At 43.8% G+C, this 20581-nt stretch overlaps 1 protein-coding gene across 2 annotated transcripts; it reads right to left on the bottom strand.

Annotated features, from left to right (window-relative positions):
* Positions 1–315: 315 nt before the first annotated feature.
* On the bottom strand, positions 316–20346 carry immt (inner membrane protein, mitochondrial (mitofilin)). Of its 2 annotated transcripts, XM_065958607.1 has the most exons (15): positions 20185–20346; positions 15167–15234; positions 14908–15094; positions 13994–14120; positions 12354–12371; positions 9493–9585; positions 8473–8634; positions 7734–7867; positions 7537–7640; positions 7314–7449; positions 6740–6869; positions 3342–3565; positions 2894–3025; positions 2009–2138; positions 316–1240 (listed from the first exon to the last, which is right to left on the bottom strand). In XM_065958607.1, exons 1-15 carry the CDS (start codon positions 20224–20226, stop codon positions 633–635), a joined length of 2295 nt encoding a protein of 764 aa, XP_065814679.1. In that variant the 5' UTR covers positions 20227–20346; the 3' UTR covers positions 316–632. The 2 variants fall into 2 exon arrangements, with proteins under 2 accessions (XP_065814679.1, XP_020506668.1); XM_020651012.3 differs by lacking the exon at positions 12354–12371.
* Between the last annotated feature and the right edge of the window lie 235 nt (positions 20347–20581).

Genomic DNA, 20581 nt, shown 5'->3' with positions numbered 1-20581 from the left:
GCTGGATCAAAAAGTCACATAGTCTTCTTTTAGGTGTTTGTCAATTTAAGAACCCCGTTGTGAACGAATTCTCTGTTCATGACTTTCTTAACAACACATTTAGGAAGATGCTTCAGAAGAAATCATTGAATGAGGTCCAGTGTTTGTAGTTTTTGTTCTTAGCTAAGATAAAAAAAAAAAGAATGTCAAAGAGGCTGAGTGTGTTTTAAGAACTTTCTCTTCTAATGCACAGTTTCTGAATGAGGCCTCAGGTGATCCTCTTAGACCTGTTCTAAATGTTCAGTGGTGAGGGAATAAAGAAATTGAGCACACACATTCCTCTCATGATTTATTGTAACATGTGCAGTATTGACAATAATAAAATGCAGCATGACGAGCGTGTTAACCAATGTTAGGGTCATGAACACAAATAAATATCTGAACTGAAGCCTGAGAACGACTACACTAAGAGCTTCTTCATTATTCTTACAGACTCGTCCACAGTGACTTAGTGCTTTAAATCATCCCTCGCTTGCTTTGTTAAAGGAACAAGTCTCTGAAATCTGCAGAGTGTAAGACTCTCCCTCTCCTGCAGGGGGCGCCAGTCCGACACAGCGCAGGTTTACGATGGCTGGTTCCTTTAACATGGTGTCCTATGGAGCCTGCGTGGTTCCTAAGCCCACAGCGTTAGCGTATGCGGACAGCAGACTGATGACCTGCCGGGTCTCCAGAGTGAGTCTGGCCTCGGTCAGCCAGTCCTCCACCACCCTGCGCGCCTCTCCTCTCAGCTGGTTCACCAGTTTAGCTGCCAGCTCCAGGTCGCCGTGCTCCAAGCAGAAACTTGCGTACGACAGCAGCTTGAACGGGTCCAAATCCTCGCCGCTCAGCTGGGTGGGCGGGGCCGCCTGTTTGTCCTCAAACAGCAGAGCGGCCTGCAGGTAAGACAGGAAGTACTGGTACAGGGAGTTGTGGGATTCGTCGATGAGCGCGACACGGCGAGCCAGAGATCTCAAGGAGTTGAAACGAGCGCGGAGCGAGGCCTCGCTGTACACGCCTCGCTGTAGGGACTCCTGGGGGAACGCCGACGACAGAGCCAGAGCGAAGTCGTTGTCGCTGCAGCTTTCTTTCACAGCCTGAGCGGCGCCCTCTAGAGGCATGGAAGGGGAGTCTGTGTCTGCAGACTTCAGAGAGTAGCTGAGAGCCTCGACAGAGAGCCACAGCTGGTGAGCTTTACGAGCCTCCTCCTCAGCGATCACATGACCTGAAATCAATGACAGGGATTGGTCACATCACAAGCACAAGAGGAACAACAACAAGGTTTTTATCTTTAATACTACTAATCTGAACCAAACCCTCTGCAGGTCACATGACCACTGACTTTTACTCACTTTAACCTGATTGACCTCCTGCTGCTCGCTTACAAAACAGCGACAAAAACGGCTCCTCCTTACTTTAAATCTCTCATCCAGGTCTACACTCCCTCCCGCCCACTACGCTCTGCCAATGAGAGGCGTCTGATCCAACCTTCACAACAGGGTCCTAAGATGCTGACTAGACTCTTCTCCTCTGTCACCCCCCCCGGTGGTGGAATGAACTTCCAAACTCCATTGGATCTGCAGAGTCCCTCTGCACCTTTAAGAAAAAGCTAAAGACCCAGCTCTTTCATGAATACCTACTAACTTAATGATGATGGTCTCCATATTATTGATGATGATGATGATGATGATGATGGTTGTGACGATTGTTTTTGTTTGATAACGATGACTTATAAGATGGTTTCTATACTGATTAGAGCTCTCAAGAACTGCCCTCAATGTTGTGCTTTGCCTCTGGTCACTTCCTGTCAGCACCTGTGTGTCCAATCAGACTCAAAGCTGATCGTTTGCTCTTACTGACATTGTTCCCTTTTTTCTAGATCCTTACTTGTGTTGTACTTACTCTCTGATGTACGTCGCTTTGGATAAAAGCGTCTGCTAAGTGAATTGTAGACCTGAATTTGAGCATTCATTTGTCTGTGTGTGTGTCTTACTGTCGATAGCCTCCTCCATGCCCTTCAGTCGTGCATATGCTGTGTTCATGTCCAGAGTGAAGTTGTCCAGCTGCTCCTGACTCAGCTGACGGAAACGAGTCTCCTGCTCCAACATCTTACTGCTCAGCACCTGAACGTATCACAGAACACATTAAAACCTGCTCAGCACCTGAATGCATCACAGAACACATATTTAAAACCTGCTCAGAACCTAAACGCAACGCAGATCATGTTTAAAACCTGCTCAGCACCTGAACGCATCACAGAACACATATTTAAAACCTGCTCAGCACCTGAACGCATCACAGAACACATATTTAAAACCTGCTCAGAACCTAAACGCAACGCAGAACATGTTTAAAACCTGCTCAGCACCTGAACGCATCACAGAACACATATTTAAAACCTGCTCAGCACCTGAACGCATCACAGAACACTTATTTAAAACCTGCTCAACACCTGAACGCATCACAGAACACATATTTAAAACCTGCTCAGCACCTGAACGCATCACAGATCATATTGTGATGTCATTTGACTATCTTCAAACACGTCTAATCTCTAAAATCAGTCAGACCTAAAGGTTATATAAGTTACCTAAGCTGGACTCTGAAGATCATGATATTATTACAGAGAGATAGGACAATGGATAGAGAGAGAGTGGTGAATGATATGTGGGAAAGGAGCCACAGGTAAGATTCGAACCGGGGCCTCTACTTTGAGGACTAAAGCCTCTTTACATAAGGGCACGGGAACTAACCACTTGGACACCTGTGCCCCCCTTTTGTTGTTCTTATGACAACAAATACAAAGATCTATGTATTCTCTGATCTTTATCGTGCACATAGAAGTCTTTTCTGTGATCTGTAATGTGTGCAGACTCACCTGCTCTGCATCAGCTTTTAGCTCCGCCTCCTGGACTTTAAGGACATCCTGGACGTGGTCTGTGTGAGCAGCCGCCTGACGCCGCAGCTGAGTCCGCATCTCCGCCTCCATCACCTCCCTGAGCTCAGACAGCTACACACACACACACACACACACACACACACACACACACACACACACACACACACACACACACACACACACACACACACACACACACACACACACACACACACACACACACACACACACACACACACACACACACACACACACACACACACACACACACACACACACACACACACACACACACACACACACACACACACACACACACACACTCTCTCTCTGACTTGTGTTTGTCTTAAACACCTGAACAGACCCCCCACTCTCTGACTTGTGTTTGTCTTAAACACCTGAACAGACCCCCCTTCCCTCTGCGTACCTTTCTCTCCTGATCCAGCCGGGCCTCCTCCCTGACGTGCTGCAGGGACGTGCTGACAGCCTTCTCCAGGGCTCTCTGGTCCTCCAGTTTTTGCTGCTCCAGTGCCGAGTCGATGTGGATCTGCTCTCTGACCCTCTGCTCCGCCAGCTCTCTGTTCAGCTGGTCGATGCGACGGTGAGCGTGAGCGATCAGAGCATTCAGGTCGTCAGGTGACAGTTTACCAGCTGACACACACAAACACACAAATAAAGATCAGCTTCTGCTCCTCTATGAAAACCACAAAAGCTCTGATACTAAATCTAACTTACTTTAGTGATTAGTTCACCCAGTATGTTGACTGCCATACCAGGGAAAATAAAACTTTGGACTTGCTGTATGCAAACACCAAGGATGCATACAGATCATCACCCCTCCCGCCTGGGCCGCTCAGACCACAGCCTGGTGAGACTACAGCTCATTTACATACCTATGGTGAAAAAACAACCCCCCACAACCAGGTATGTAAAGAAGTGGTCTAAGGAGGCCACTGAGGCGCTGCAGGACTGCTTTGACACCACTGACTGGGAGGTGCTGTGCAGCCCACATGGGGAGGACGTCGACGATGTTTCTCCAACAACAAACCCTGGGTGACCCCTGAGCTGAAAACCCTGCTCAATGAAAAGAGGAAGGTTTTTAGATCTGGAGATAGAGAGGAGCTGAGGAGGGTGCAGAAGGAGCTCAAGAAAAAAATGAAGGAGGGGAAAGCCAGCTACCGGGCAAAGATGGAGGAGCATTTACAACAAAAAATGCAAGAGAAGTCACAGCAGAAGGCGTGGGAGGGGCCCTGAAGCAGGAGACAGGGATAGGGCAAATGAACTGAATCTGTTCTTCAATAGATTTGATTCTGCTCCCAACCCCACCCCCACCCACCAGAGCGCAGACCAGCCCGCTTCTCAGACACTCCATCTGAGTACCCTGCCACCCCCCTCAACAGCCCTCTCCTCCTCCTCCCCTGTCACCCCCCCAACAACCTCCTCCTCTTTCACCTCTCCATAACAGCTGATCAGGTGAGAAGTCAGCTGAGGAAGATCAAGGCGAGGAAGGCCACAGGTCCCAACGGCATCAGCTCCAGACTCCTGAAGCACTGTGCAGACCAGCTCTGTGAGGTCCTTCTGCACATCTTCAACCTGAGCCTGAGACTGGAGAGGGTACAGACTCTGTGGAAGACTTCCTGCGTGGTGCCAGTCCCAAAGACATCTCACCCCAGGGAGCCTAACCACTTCAGACCTGTGGCCCTCACCTCTCACCTGATGAAGACCATGGAGAGGATCATCCTCAACAACCTCCGCCCCCTGGTGACTTCAAATCTGGATCCTCTGCAGTTCGCCTACCAGCCGAACATCGGGGTGGATGACGCCGTCATCTACCTGCTGCAGAGATCCTGGACTCACTTAGAGAACACCGGCAGCACTGTGAGGGTCATGTTCTTTGACTTCTCCAGTGCCTTCAACACCATCCAGCCTGCACTGCTCAGGGGGAAGCTAGAGAGGGCGGGAGTGGACTGTCACCTGGCTGCACGGACAACGGACTACCTCACCAACAGACCACAGTATGTGAGGCTTCAGGACTGTGAGTCTGACATGGTGGTCTGCAGTACAGGGGCCCCCGCAGGGGACAGTTCTCTCCCCTTTTCTCTTCACCCTGTACACCTCGGACTTCTGTTACGACTCTGGGAGCTGCCACCTGCAGAAGTTCTCTGATGACACAGCCATCGTGGGGTGTGTGTCTAAGGGGAGCGAACAGGAGTACAGGCAGGTCATCATGGACTTTGTCGACTGGAGTGAGCTCAACCACCTTCAGCTCAACGCCAGCAAGGAGATGGTGATTGACTTCCGCAGGAAGTCACCCCAGACTGCACCGGTGAACATCCAGGGCTTGGACATCGAGAGGGTGGAGACGTACAAATACCTGGGTGTTCACCTCAACAATAAACTGGACTGGTCACACAACACGGATGTCATGTACAAGAAGGGCCAATGTCGACTACACCTGCTGAGGCGACTGAGGTCCTTTGGAGTGTGCAGGACTCTGCTACGGACTTTTTATGACACTGTGGTGGCGTCTGCACTTTTCTATGCAGTGGTCTGCTGGGGAGGAGGGAGCACAGAGAGAGACAGGAAGAGACTGAACAGACTGGTCAGGAGGGCCAGTTCTGTCTTGGATTGTCCTCTGGACTCTGTAGAGGAGGTGGGTGAAGGATGTTAGTGAAGCTGACATCCATCATGGACAACCCCTCTCACCCCCTGCATGACACTGTGGGGGCCCTGAGCAGCTCCTTCAGCAGCAGACTGAGACACCCACCCTGCAAGACAGAGCGCTACCGCAGGTCTTTCATTCCATCTGCCGTCAGACTGTTCAATCAGACTCTTTAACAGCATCACCACCTCATGCTACACACTGTGTGTGTTTTCTTAATAACAATAACCCTTTCCTGTGTAGTTATTGTGTAATTTTTCCATTATTGTATTTTTTCATTTAACTGATGTAAATATGTTTGATTTGATTTTAACTTCTATTTTTATTTTTAATAATTATATTCCCGTCCCCTGTTTTCTGGAGCTGCTGTAATGCACAAATTTCCCCCACGGGGGATCAATAAAGTTCATCTTTATTTTTGTAATTGTTCCAGAACTTCAATATGACACTAAACTATTGATACCGTTTTTATCGTTAGACTTAGGCCATGTTCACACTTGACTTCTTTTTTTCTTCTCTTTTACTTGACTGAATTGAATTTGAGCATTGCACCTTTTTTTTTTTTTTTTTACATACAACCCCATGGAGAAAGTAAACAGAATGACGCCTTTTTACAAAGCGCTGTGCCGGACCCTTTTTCTGTTGAATTATTTGTACTTTTCAGAAAAGCGCTGTGAGACATCAAGCGCCTTTCTGACAGCTGACCAATCAGGACCAGTCAAGTAGGTGCGCGTGTACCTTCCCTAGTAACTTACATCCCTAGTTACCGGTGCCCAAAAAGACACCCACCAAGAAGGAGTCCATCTGTGAACAGATCGGTAGATCTTTGGGTCTTTCTGGTAAGTAGAGCGGAGCTCCCGGATCAGGTTGCAGAATGCCCCTCCGAGACTCTCTATTGAGGAGGATGTCATGCACCCATAAACACACAACACTGGTTGTTCGGGGGCATCGTCCTCCTCAAACACCAAAGCCAATGCAAATAGTTGCAATTTATTCTCCATTTTAACAGCCAACATTATCGGTAGAAAGCTATCTGGTAGACGATAACGGTTGCGGCGTAGGCTAGATCCCATTGTCAAGGTTACAGAACTTTTGCGCAGAAGCGCTCAAAAGGCAGCACCAGAACATTTAGCAACATATATAAATGTCTGTGTGTGACCTACTCAGGGACTTCCAGTTGGCCTGGATCTCTGGAGTCAGGCTGCTAACTTCTTTCTGGAACTGAAGTTTAGCTTCATTCACCAGCTCGCTGTACTGAGATACGATCTTAGCCTCCGACTCTGCGGTCTGCTTCTACACACACACACACACACACACACACACACACACACACACACACACACACACACACACACACACACACACACACACACACACACACACACACACACACACACACACACACACACACACACACACACACACACACACACACACACACACACACACACACACACACACACACACACACACACACACACACACACACACACACAGAGAGAGAGAGAGAGAGAGAGAGAACATTTCTAGCAGTAAATCTACAGAATTGCATTGTACAGACCTGGGCCAGCAGTTTCCCTCCGTTTCCAGTCTTTATGCTAAGCTAACTGTCTGTAGCTTCATGACAACTTTAAAGACATGAAGGTGGATTAAATTTGTCTGCCAGAAAGTACTTTATATCATAAAAAGGTATTATCCTCAGTTTTCTCAGGATGAACATGATGATGCTGCGGTTACCTTGGTAACAGCTTTGTCCAGGTCCACCACCATGTTGTGGAGATTCTCCTCTGCTGCTAAAACCAGTGGACGCACAGCTGAGACCTTCAGCCCTTTAGACTCATCGATGACCGACTTCAGACCGTCCAACGCCTCACTATGGGGGGAAGAGGGGGTGTTAATGAAATGACTGCATGTGGATCAGTGTTTCCAGAGAAGTTGTGTGTGTTTGTGTGTGTCTCACTTGGCCTTGGACAGAGCAGCTGTAGCGTCGTCCACAGCAGAGTTTCTGTCAGCCAGAGAAACTTCCAGATCTTTCCACTGAGCAGACTTCTCCTGAGGGGGAACCTGGATGAACAACACCTGATCAGTGCACTGTACACTACGCACTATGATCATTAATGGTCTGAATACACCACTCCTGTGTGTGTGTGTGTGTACCTCTGCCTCCATGGCCTCCTTTAGTCTGAGTGTGTGTCGTGTGACGGCCTGCAGAGCTGCCTCCTGAGCTCCTATCGCCTGCAGGGTCGCTTTAGCCGAGCTTGCTAGAGAGTCCTCAAGACTGACAGACACCGCTGCAACACAAACACACAAAACTTTTATCATCTGTGTCAAGCACAGTATTATAAAGGTACGAGCTCTGGCTTGTCCAATTTAAAGTGGAAGTCAATGAACTTGAGTTTGTTTGGTAGTCGAGTCTTCTGAATACTCTAAGGGCTTTTTACTTTATCTAACGTGCAATTTCAGCCTGATTCTGATCCGACTTTGGAGCCACATGGCTCCGTCGTGGAGTGTACAGGGGGGGCACGATGGCTGATCATGGCCTGATCGGCTGCTCCTGCCTGGTTGGATGAATTTCTGTGTTGTTTTACATTTTGTTTGTATGACTGCAGACACTCGCACAGTGACAGCAGAGCAATGAGCTGATTTCCCAATTTCAGGGATTTATTTTCCTGAAGCACCTGCGCAAACTGTCAACGTTTGGAATCACAATGGCAATAGAAGGCATGCCTCTTTGATCTTTCTCCTCTTATCACCAATGAGATGAACAGGTTTGCAAGAAATATCTTCAGAACAGGAAATCTTTTTATTTATTTAACAAATTCCCTTGGCGTTAAACTAGTAAGCTTATGTTTAATGCTCTGTGTGTGTGTGTCTATGAGGGTGTGTGTTATCTTACCTGCGAGCACGTCCTGCTCCTGCTGGTCCTGCAGAGCCAGTCTGGCCGTCACTTCTTCTTCTGGTCGTTCTCTCAGAGGTTCAGCTTCAGCAGCCGTAGCTTCAGGCTGAACAGCCGCTGACACTGTGCTGTCGTCATGGTGATGGCACTCGGCACACTCCTCTAAACAGAACACACACACACACTCCTTTTAACTACCTTATAGTGATCCAGTAATGCAATACAGATGGAGTGTGACATCAGGAGGATAGGTTCACATCTCTTACAGAAACACATAAAGGTCAAAGTTCATACTGTAAGCGTGACTGTAATGAGTGACACTTTCATATAATTCGTTTTGTTAATACCAACACTGAGATCTGCAGCTAACAAACACACATTAAAGACCCTGACACACCAAGGAGGCCATCGTTCCGTTGGTGAGCGGTCGTCGCCCTAGTCTTTGCGGTGTGTCCAGCTCCGTCGCTAACCTGTTTTTGGCCGATTCCACATGTGAAAGCAGTCAACGTCGCGGTAGGAATCTCTCTGATTGGCTGTTCAGCTAAGCGAAACAGGAGAGCCAGTGCACGAGAAGAATAACAGAAGAACCTCTTCTATTCTTGTTCCACTAATAAAAGACCAAGACCTGACAACGCCAGCGCCATTTTCAACTTTTTATCAGACATTATTCTCCATTAGAAGTTCCTATATTACGAGTGTTTAGCGGCAGCGGTGAGAAAATTGTCTTCTCGTATCATAACAACGGTTATCTTATCCGCGTTCTTCCTCATCCTCTCCCGGTTTCCCCTTTTTGGAATGATGATTACAGACTACCGCCGCCTGCTGGCATGGAGAGTTATTTCCTCTCATGCATGTGCAGAACGTACGTGGTGGTTGGCCGTTGGCTGTAGTCTAGTGCAACTTTTTGGCCAAGACAAAAGACGGCCTTTGTCGCCACTCGTTCTTTGCCGTCTGCTTGGTGTGTCAGGGCCTTAACTCTGATGCTTGTGTGTAAAGGAGCGTGATGTTCAGGGGAGTTACCTTTGACTGCTGCTGCCTCCGTGTCACAGGGAGCAGGGACTGATGGAGCATCACCCATGGCTGAGATGATGTGAGTCGCCTCTGCTGAAGCCTCTGACGGGACACACACACACAGTATGTAAGGTTACATAAATGTAGACACAGAAGAGTTCTGGATGTTGAGCACTCAAGTTGTCAAAAAGGTCCAATGCTTTGATATTTTTTGATACCAAGTGTTTGATGATTAATAGAATCAAAAAGTACTGAAGCTTAAAAGAAACTGATAAGTGATAACGATGATCACTACACTGAGGTCTGATCACTCATCACTACACTGAGATCTGATAACTACACTGAGGTCTGATCACTCTTATCACTACACTGAGGTCTGATCACTACACAGGTCTGATGACTACATTGAGGTCTGATCACTACACTGAGGTCTGATCACTCATCACTACACTAAGGTCTGATCACTACACAGGTCTGATGACTACATTGAGGTCTGATCACTCTTATCACTACACTGAGGTCTGATCACTACACTGAGGTCTGACCACTCTTATCACTACACTGAGATCTGATAACTACACTGAGGTCTGATCACTCTTATCACTACACTGAGGTCTGATCACTACACTGAGGTCTGATCACTCTTATCACTACAGTGAGATCTGATAACTACACTGAGGTCTGATCACTCTTATCACTACACTGAGGTCTGATAACTACACTGAGGTCTGATCACTCTTATCACTACACTGAGGTCTGATCACTCTTATCACTACACTGAGGTCTGATAACTATACTGAGGTCTGATCACTCTTATCACTACACTGAGGTCTGATAACTACACTGAGGTCTGATCACTCTTATCACTACACTGAGGTCTGATAACTATACTGAGGTCTGATCACTCTTATCACTACACTGAGGTCTGATCACTCTTATCACTACACTGAGGTCTGATCACTCTTATCACTACACTGAGGTCTGATAACTACACTGAGGTCTGATCACTCTTATCACTACACTGAGGTCTGATCACTACACAGGTCTGATAACTACACTGAGGTCTGATCACTCTTATCACTACACTGAGGTCTGATCACTACACAGGTCTGATAACTACACTGAGGTCTGATCACTCTTATCACTACACTGAGGTCTGATCACGTATCACTACACTGAGGTCTGATAACTACACTGACGTCTGATCACTACACTGAGGTCTGATCACTACACTGAGGTAGAGGTGGGCGATATGGGAAAAATATCATCCCAATCCCAATTTTATCACGATTTCTTTCATACTGATACTTAGACAAATTTGTAAGTTACTGACCAGTTCAACCAAACTTATTTCCCTGTATAATGTTTTCAAATGCACAAAAACTGTGCAGACAAGTTTAATCTATTTGTAAAACATCTTTGTAGGAGGTCTGGAGGTCTCTCACCCAAAACATCTTTAGCAACAGAAATGTCCTTCCCTCAATTTGATCAATATTTATGAACAATTTGAAGGTTTTCCTCACCACTTTGAAATTATGATTTAGTTATGTGTCCTCTTTTTATGTTCATCAGGAACATTTTCACGCAGTGATGCATTCATTTAAAAACATGTAGCCTTCAAGTGTTTCTGTTCTATTTAGCCCTGCAGAGTTCCTACAGCTGTAGCTTCATACAGGCTCTGCAGCATTTGTTGTTTTTTATTACATCATTGGATTAACTTTAGTTTTGTTTATATATAATCAAACATAATACAGAATGTGTTCATTCTGTGAGACATGATCAAAGTAAGTTTTACTGACAGAAGAGTTTAATTCATAGAGGGGGCGGGACATTGTTGATTGACAGACAGACAGTCACCATGGTTACTCACTCTCACCTGCCTGCTGCTTTGTAACGTTGTTTAGTGTAATCCCTATAGGTCCCATTAACACAACAAGTGAGCTTCGGGTGGAGAGGCTTGATGGTAACTTTTAAAAACCGAGAGAGAGTAGAAAACACAGACAGCAACATTTTAAACACCGGGGTTATATCGCTCATCGCTGTCTGTCTGAGCTCCGCTCTGTCTGCCTCTCTGCAGACAGTTATCGTCTCTCCAGCTTCTTAAAAGGTTTCTTGTGTCGCTACCTGAGCTGTAAACTTAACTGTGCAAACTGTGCAGATAAGTTAACTGTTGCTCATGGCGTGTCGGTTTGGAAAAATATCAGAACAGTTGCATATAACCGGGATGGAGTTGTTTTTGTGGACTTAAGTTTCATTTTTGTTTTCACCACTGCGGAGCAAAAAAAAGGAGGGAAGGAGACGCGTCTGTGTCAGAGAATAAACTGCAGCATGATTAAATAAACACATTAGCCCGGTTCTACGATCTCCCTGTTTTGGCAGATTGTCAGCACGTTAAAATCCTTCACGATCTAATATCATTATATCGCCCACCACTACACTGAGGTCTGATCACTACACTGAGGTCTGATCACTACACTGAGTTCTGATCACTCTTGTCACGACACTGAGGTCTGATCTCTACACTGAGGTCTGATCACTACACTGAGGTCTGATCACTCTTATCACTACACTGAAAACCTGACAGCGTTTAGCATCCTCAGCACAAAGATGTCCTGTGTCAGCTCCTGTTTGTCGCTGTGCTCACAGTTGAAAAATACCTTTCAGATCAACTCTGTGCTCGTCAATGTCACTAATCCTTCATCTCCCAATCAATATCAATAAGGGACGGGACTTCTGTTATCAACATTGTCAACAACAATGGAGGGGGAGATGCTAGTCTGACAAATGTTTTCAAAGAGAACAGTTTCCAGGTGTAGAGCTGCTGCTAATGCTACAGGTTTACTTATCTACAGGGAGAATACAGAACTTACCATCACTGAAGAGTGTGTCTGAAGGAAAAACACACACTTCTTAGTAATACACACACATACACACACACACACCTCAAACTTAGACAACCCAACATGAACATTGACTCCGTTCATTTTTGACCTCAAAAATCAAATCAGAGAAGAACATCTGTCTTTAGCGGTCTCTTGTTGTTGCAAAGCTGTATTTTTCATTTTATTTCATTTATTATACAGGAAAGTTTAAAAGTAACATTAAGTTACAGTTTAACGGGCCTGACTCAGTTTAAAAACTGGTTTCCAGCAGGTTCCTGTTCTGCGGAACATGAAACATAAACCACAGTCATGACACATCAAGACAAACACATTTATAGGACATTAGCATGGGCTAGGCAAATACAGACAAATAGAAACAAACATTGCAGATACTGCGAACAGTACATGAACAATTAATGAGTGCAGGTGTAAGTGTGGAGAAGGTGTCGTTTATATGTATTTTTGAAATATGAGGTAGATGGTAAAGTTCTAATGTGATGGGGAATGTCATTCCAAATTTTGATATATGTATAAAAGAAGGACTTCCGACCACAGTTGTTTTTGTATGCAGGGACTGGGATGAGTGCCTGTGAGACTGACCTAGTGAGGCGCTCTTGTCTCATTATGTGTCAGTAGAAGTGCAGCAAGTGTTGGTGAAGTGCTGTTTTTAATCTGAAAATAGTATGTAAAGTGTGGCTGTGTATGTAATTCTGGAAAGTCAAGGCGTTGGAGCGTGTGAGTGCAGAGCAATGGTATGACCACTTTGGGAGGTTACTGTGGATCTTAAGAGCTCAATAGTACAGTCGTGCTATTGGTTCAGTAATCTCCTTAGTGGTAAGTGACCAGATTGGAAGACAGTAGGAAATTGATGAAAACACAATTGCATGTAGGTACGATTCAGAAACAGAGAAGGAGAGATATGATCTGATCTTATTATACACATAAAGTTTCTGACTGAGTTTAGTAGTTAATTTGGAGGTGTATTTGCGTTATGTAGGATGTGAATCGAGTAGCACACCAAGATATTTGGAGGAATTGTGATGACAAGATCTTGGCTTGCAAAGGTGATGGGATCAGTGAATGTAATACATTTTCTGGGGGAGTAAAAGAACATACACTCAGTTTTCTTTACATTGATAGTCAAATGATTATTTTTCAACCAATCATGTAAGAACTGAAGATCAGACGATAATTTGGAATTTATGACGTTAGGATTTGAGTCAGAGAGAAAAATAACAGTATCATCAGCATACAGTAAGCAATTTGAATATTTGCACACTTGGGGAAGATAATTGATGTATAACACTCATTATATTATGTGATATATTGTGGAACACCCATATCACAGACTAAAGGTTGGGATGACAACTTGCGACCTGTTTCTCAGATAAGAAGAAAGCATTTCAATCACAGATGAAGACAGTTTAAATGAGTGAAGTTTGTTAAGCAGGATTTGATGGTTCACGGTGTCAAAAGCTTTTCGAAAATCAATAAAAATAGCTCCAGTGATGTGACCTTTGTTAAGAGAGTCACATCACATCCCCTTATAAATCCTACCCCCCCCCCCCCCCCCCGACACACACACACACCCCACACCCCACACACACAAAGTATGATGACAGACTGACCCTCCAGACTCTGTACGGGTGCTGCAGGACTGGTCTCTGCTGCTTCCTCCTTGACTTTCTTCTCTGACTTTGATTTGGACGTCTTCACCTTTTTATCCATCATGGAGGGAGGCTGGGCCACCTCCACCTGAGCACACACACACAGCAGACAGATTACCTGAGTGTAAGAGTCTCAACACGTCTTAGATTTAGAGTCAGAGGTTTAGATGTTTGACACAAAGAGGGAACATTTACTGTCCTGATCAGGTTTAACATCTGTCCCATACTGTGATGGATCAGCAGAAGTCGAGGACGTCAATCAGAAGACTGATGGACCAGGTTCAAAACTAAGACCCGACTGACTTTAATCACTAAAAGGATATGTGGAAAGGTTTAACTTGAAGGAACGTGACTTGGCTAGAAAGATGAGGTCTCACTCTGATGTTTCCGAGTGATGATATCCAGTCTTTGTCAGAGTACCGACAGCAGCACTGACCAGACAGCAGACAGGTTTTATTTGTTCTGTCAGCAGTTATTCTCAGTGATGTTTTAACCAATCACAGTTAAGAAATACAGACACCAGGAGAGACGACTGGGCTGTCAGTAGGATCTTCCTATTACAACAATCTTAAATTTTGATATGATTTCAGTAAGAATCAAACATAATTGATACCTGTTTCGATACCACTGCAACAGACAAAAACAGAAGTCTTAGGCATCCAATATTATTCAACATTTTGGCAAGAACTTTTGTTTCTCAAGGCCTTTTGGTGTCTCATTTAGTTACTAAAAACAAGAAATTCTTGAATATTGGTTAACTAGGACTTTTATTTTTGTTGCAGTTGTATCAAAAAATATATCAATGTTGTTTGATTTTTTTACTAGAATCATATCAAAGTTGAATATTTATGAACACCCTGTGGATAAATCCTGACCTGTTTCTCAGAGCGGACATCTTGAAGGGGCGGTCCTAAAGCCAGGCCTAGCAGCTGGTCAGAGTACGGGACGTTTTTCTCCACAGTGGCTCTGAACTTGTGGTCCCACTTAGCGTAGAGGATCGTTCCACCAACACCCCCACCCACCGTCACCAGACCAGCAGCTACAACTTTAGCAGCTCCACCGCTGAGGAGAGAGAGAGTGAGTATGACCAGGTATCATCTACAGTGAGGTCATCTGTGTGTGTGTGTGTATCACCTGGGCTCTCCAGCAGTGTAGTGTCTGCATTGCTGCAGGTTGTTTGGACGACATCTCCTGAAGTTCGTCTACAGACAGAAAAGAATGTCATTAATACAGATGGACAGCTGGTTCGTGCAGAGTTAAAGATTCACCTGCTACAACTACTTATGTCATTACCTGTGTGTCTACCTCTGTCTCTAACTCTGTGTCTACCTCAGTCTCTACCTCTGTCTCTACCTGTGTGTCTACCTGTGTAAATGGTAAATGGACTTAAGCTTATATAGCGCTTTTCTAGTCTTCCAACTACTCAAAGCGCTTTTACACCACATGTCACACCCACCCATTCACACATTGATGGTAGTGATGATCGCTATGTAGTATCATCCATCAGAAGTAACTAATCCCATTCATACAGCACCACCGAAGCAGCGGGAGCAATTTGGGGTTAAGTGTCTTGCCCAAGGACACATCGGACATTTGGCCAGCTGGGGATCTAACCCTCGACCTTCTGGTTGAGAAGCGACGACTCTACCAATTGAGCCACTGCCGCCACTGTGTGTCTACCTCTGTCTCCACCTCTGTCTCTACCTGTGTGTCTACCTGTGTGTCTACCTGTGTGTCTACCTCTGTCTCTACCTGTGTGTCTACCTGTGTGTCTACCCAGGTCTCTACCTGTGTGTCTACCTGTGTGTCTACCTGTGTGTCTACCCAGGTCTCTACCTGTGTGTCTACCTGTGTGTCTACCTGTGTGTCTACCTCTGTCTCTACCTGTGTGTCTACCTGTGTGTCTACCCAGGTCTCTACCTGTGTGTCTACCTCTGTGTCTACCTCTGTCTCTACCTGTGTGTCTACTTGTGTGTACACTCATGTCTCTACCTGGTTGTTTACCTTTATGTACTTCAACATCTGTTTCCCATTATCACAGTAATAATATTTCAGGTGATGCTTTGTATCTTTGTATTTTTATGTGAACGTCTTTGTTATTCTACTTCTTTTATCTCGGTCACTACCCAAAGCTCACGATCACAAGTGAGGGTTGAAACGCAGATCGACCTGTAAAATGAGAGCTTTACCCTCTTCATCACAAAGCCTAGATTACTGCAGAAGCTTAACCAATCAGCTCGTCAATCCCACGGTCCATCGTACCCTCACTGTGAATAAGACCACAAGATACTTGAAGTCCTTCACTTGGGGCAAAGACTCTCCCCACCTGAAAAGAGCAATCTGCTGTTTTCCAGCAGAGAACATTACTGCAGTATTTGTGTTAGACCGCCAAGCCCTACCATAGTAAATTACAGATGAACTGCCAGGATGTAAAAACTGCAGTGACGATCTCTGATATGGAAAGCAGGTAGAAGAGGAGTGAAACACATGGCTTATTTTACTTTTAAATTGTGTTTAAAGACAATCCAGTGTGACTATCTCCTGTAACTTTTCAAACAAAACTACATGAACAACGTGCAGTTCATGTCATCTTTGTAGCTGTCGTTAGCTGCACAAGTACTGCAGTCGAAGACTAGTACGGAGACACTAAGTAACCAGAAAGGTTTTCAGTAGGGTTGTTACATTAGCTGAATTTTAAACTTTGATATGAAAATAGTCAAATTAAATGATATCAAAAGGAGGAAAGTAACGATTCACTCAACTCACGATACGATACATGATTTATTTTACAAAATGAGACTGAAGACAAATGATGAGTGAACAGATTCCTTTAGGGCAGGGATGTCCGACAGCAGGTTTCATCCGGCCCGCAAAATGTTTTGGGAAGAAGGGGGAAATGTATTGAAAAACATTGAGATTTTTTATAAAATAAATATTTGTAACACGTATTTTCCCCGAATTGTATTAAAACCTATGTAAAATGAGCAATGTAAAGGTTGATATCATGGTACGAATATTAATTAAACAGGGCACTTTGAACTATTTTCTCAGCAGGGAGTAGTGCTGCAACAACGAATCGATAAAAATCGATTAATAAAAGTGTTGGCAACGAATTTCATCATCGAGTCGTTGCGTTGCACGATTAATGCGTCACTCCCTATGTCGCAGACTGGTGACGTACACGCCGAACTGTTTACATGCCGACAGCACAGCGTGCCGGAGCTAGAGCGTAACAGCGGAGTTGGTATTTTGGATATTAAACACAGCATAGCGGAGAGAACGGTTCAACCAAAATCTTCTAAAGTGTGGGAGTACTTCACAATGCATAAAAACATCAGCACCACAGTGATGATGCAGCACCTGAAAAGTAAACATGTCGGAGTCACTGCTGGCTAGGAAGGGAGCTCAACAGCAGGGTAAGTCACTACAAAATCCCATGTTTGTTCCGTTTTCAAGTAAGTAAATGTAACGTTAGTCTCTCCGGTTGCTCGGCTGGTGCTTTAACATTAACGTTTAACGTTAAATGACGGCGGTAGAGCAACTTTCTACTTTGCCAAAGCCAAACAAGCTTAGACTAAAGAAAACTTTTTATTATTTAGCCTTTTAGGCCCACTTTCAATATGTTGTCAGATATATTCTTTGCTTTTTTCCCATATTATTGTCTGTTGACATTGGAATATATTTGTGTAGGTGTGTGTTTTACATTTTATTTTAGTTCAATGTTTTTTTAAAGCACTTGGTCAGCTTGCTGTAAATAAATAAACAATTAAAAACGAATGTACTTACTACAATGATTTAATAGTTGAATGATTAAGCTTCCAGTGTTGATTTTCTGTAATAAGGTGAGAGTTAATACACTGCACTGTATGCAAGTGCATTTAGACACTTAATTAAATTTGTATAAATAAGTTTTTAGGGTACCTGTATTGGTGTAAATTATAAAAATGTGTGTTGTCTGTAAGTGCTCTTTGTGTTACTTACTTGCCTTTACATAACAATAATTCATAACTAAAACAACAAGGCATGTTGATTTGATGTAAATTGTGCTGTTTTACATACTAATACTATCTTTGTCATTGCAGAAAACATCATGTGACAGCAAGCATCCGTCTTGACAGATAGCATCCTCAACATGCTCGTCGCTGACATGAGGCCTCTGACGATGGTTGAAAATAAAGATGCAACTTCACTACAATAATCCCCACCTTGAACCCTGGCTACACTCTTCCCTCAAGGACCCATTTCACAAAGCTCATTGAGACGTCCAAGCAGTAACCTGTTGTTTTTGCACTTTTGTTTGCCCTGTCAATGAACTAATGTTCTGTTTTTGAATAAACGTGTGGAAATTCAAAATGTTTTTTATTTTTATCTGATTCATCGATTAATTGGAAAAATAATTAATTAATCGATTATTAAAATAATCGTTAGTTGCAGCCCTAGCAGGGAGTATCATAAAAGTATCATAAAAGTATCACGAGCTGCTCCTGCAAAACATTTACAAAAATGTGGACTACAAAACGATTATCGATTACATTTTTTTGTAACAGATTACTATTTAATTGTTTGCACCGCTAGTGTGAACTAAAGTCTGCCCTAGTGTTAAAGATTCACCCCGCGACCCATTGTACGGCACGTTCTGCCCGCTCGCCTTACAGACTGTAAATATTACGTTTGCCTGCCTGGGAGCTTGAGTCTGACGTCACTTTCCTGTGCCGGCCATTTCGTTTTCGAGTTGTTTTGAATTATGATCACTTTTTAGCATAAAAACGAAAAACGAAAAGCCAAAGACCTTTTCGTTTTCATTTGAATTATGTCATATAATATGCATACATAGAGAGTAAAAGTATAATGCAAATTGGATGACTGAATATTCATTTTAAATATAGGTCAAATAATGCACCTATGTTCTGAAAATTAAAATGTGTTTCTTTTACCGTATTTTCATTTTAAAATTAGCTTTTTCATTTGAATTATGATACAAATTTAGCGGGGCATTTTTTTTTAATGAAAAAGCAAATGTAATTTTCCTCTTCATTTTAATTTAGTCAAAAAATGGTCATTTTTTAAGTTGAAAACTAAAATTCATAATAGATAAATTAGTCATCATTCTATTTTTGAGTCAAATAATTCACCCATATTCTGAAAATTAAAAAGCATTTCTGTTATCTGCATTTTAATTTTCAAATTAGCTTTATCATTTGAATTCTGATCACTAATCGCTTCCATACCAAAATGATTCCACACCTCCGATTTAAAAGACGGTGGTGCGTCCTCATTTTCTAAATCTTGCTCTGCAGCTGCTGACCCTCAGCATATTATTGAGATTCATTTTTCAGAGTAGCAATGTGAATCTTTACATCTTGGATCAATTTATCTCGATTTTACGATTAATCTGTACATCCCGATTTTCTATTATCACAAGTTGTAGGCGAACATCTGCGCGCTGCACAAAAATATCGGCAATGTTTTGGTACTTAAAAGTTACCAATGCATTTATTAATTTAGATTGTGTGCACTGTGCAGGTGTTTACCTGCAATTTAAGATGGGTTCATTCCTCTCCTATTCACATGTCTTGTGACATACAGTAGGTGAAGTTTTTTTTTTTATCAAGTTTTGGTACTTTTCGACACTATTGATCATTAAACCGCATAGTTTTAAAACACGTGGAAACGAAAAAGTACGAGGTATCTAATTTAGAATTATAATAACTACTAACCGCATGGATAAATCATTAACCATACTAAACCCTTCTCAAGCTGTTGTTTATGCACTTGAACATGTTTTCTGCTCTACTGTATTTTAAAAAAGAAGCAAAAATAAAAACTAAACTTTAGACTCAGTGTGACAGCAGCAGATAAATGTCGATCTGACCTCCCACTGTTAGCTTACATTAGCAGTGTGTCACTGGAAGCTAACCAGCTAGCACTGCTGTTAGCTTCTGTTCTGGACACAGCCAATGTAAAGAGTCGTGTTATCTCTGACATTTAACGTCAGCTTGCATGATAAGGTTAACCCTATAAACTCCTCTCTCTGCGGCGGCACCTTGACACAGACTGCGGGTCACTGAATGACAGCACGCTAACATGCTAACATGCTAACCAGCTCACCGCGGGGAGGGAGTGGTCAGTTAGCCGAGTTAGCTGTGACTCACCCGGGCAGTGGCGTTAGCTCCCCTCAGACAGGCCCTCAGCATGGTGCTGGATCACTTTTTATTTTTAATCCGGACAGTTTTAACCTTCACAGAAACAATAGCTCTTCCCTTTTTCTCCTCCTCTCTTTTTTCTTTTCTTCTCCCTCTCTGTCCGTTTCTGGTGGCGTCAAACAAACCTGCGCTCAACACTGTCCCCTCTGGTCACAGTAGGAACTACCCCAAAACAAACCCAAGCATCTAGATACATTAGCTAGATAGATCCTGAGGGTAAGATAAGATACACTTTTTTGACCCCTAACAGAAGTCCTAGGTACCCACATAAACATTAAAAACCCCTTCCTGCAGCACTGACATATTTCACGGCCCTTTGACACTTCCTACATGACCTGTTATTCAG

This window comes from Labrus bergylta, chromosome 9 (genome assembly GCF_963930695.1).
Source record: "Labrus bergylta chromosome 9, fLabBer1.1, whole genome shotgun sequence".
NCBI lineage: Eukaryota > Metazoa > Chordata > Actinopteri > Labriformes > Labridae > Labrus > Labrus bergylta.
This window is presented reverse-complemented; position numbering and strand designations above follow the sequence as displayed.

Excerpts from the sequence above, each read along its gene's own strand:
- immt (XM_065958607.1), bottom strand. The coding sequence starts at position 20,226 with ATGCTGAGGGCCTGTCTGAGGGGAGCTAACGCCACTGCCCGG. Across the intron at positions 15,235-20,184 it reads GAGCTAACGCCACTGCCCGG|ACGAACTTCAGGAGATGTCG; the intron begins GTGAGTCACAGC and ends TTCTGTCTGTAG. Across the intron at positions 3,566-6,739 it reads GGCCAACTGGAAGTCCCTGA|CTGGTAAACTGTCACCTGAC; the intron begins GTAGGTCACACA and ends TGTGTGTGTCAG.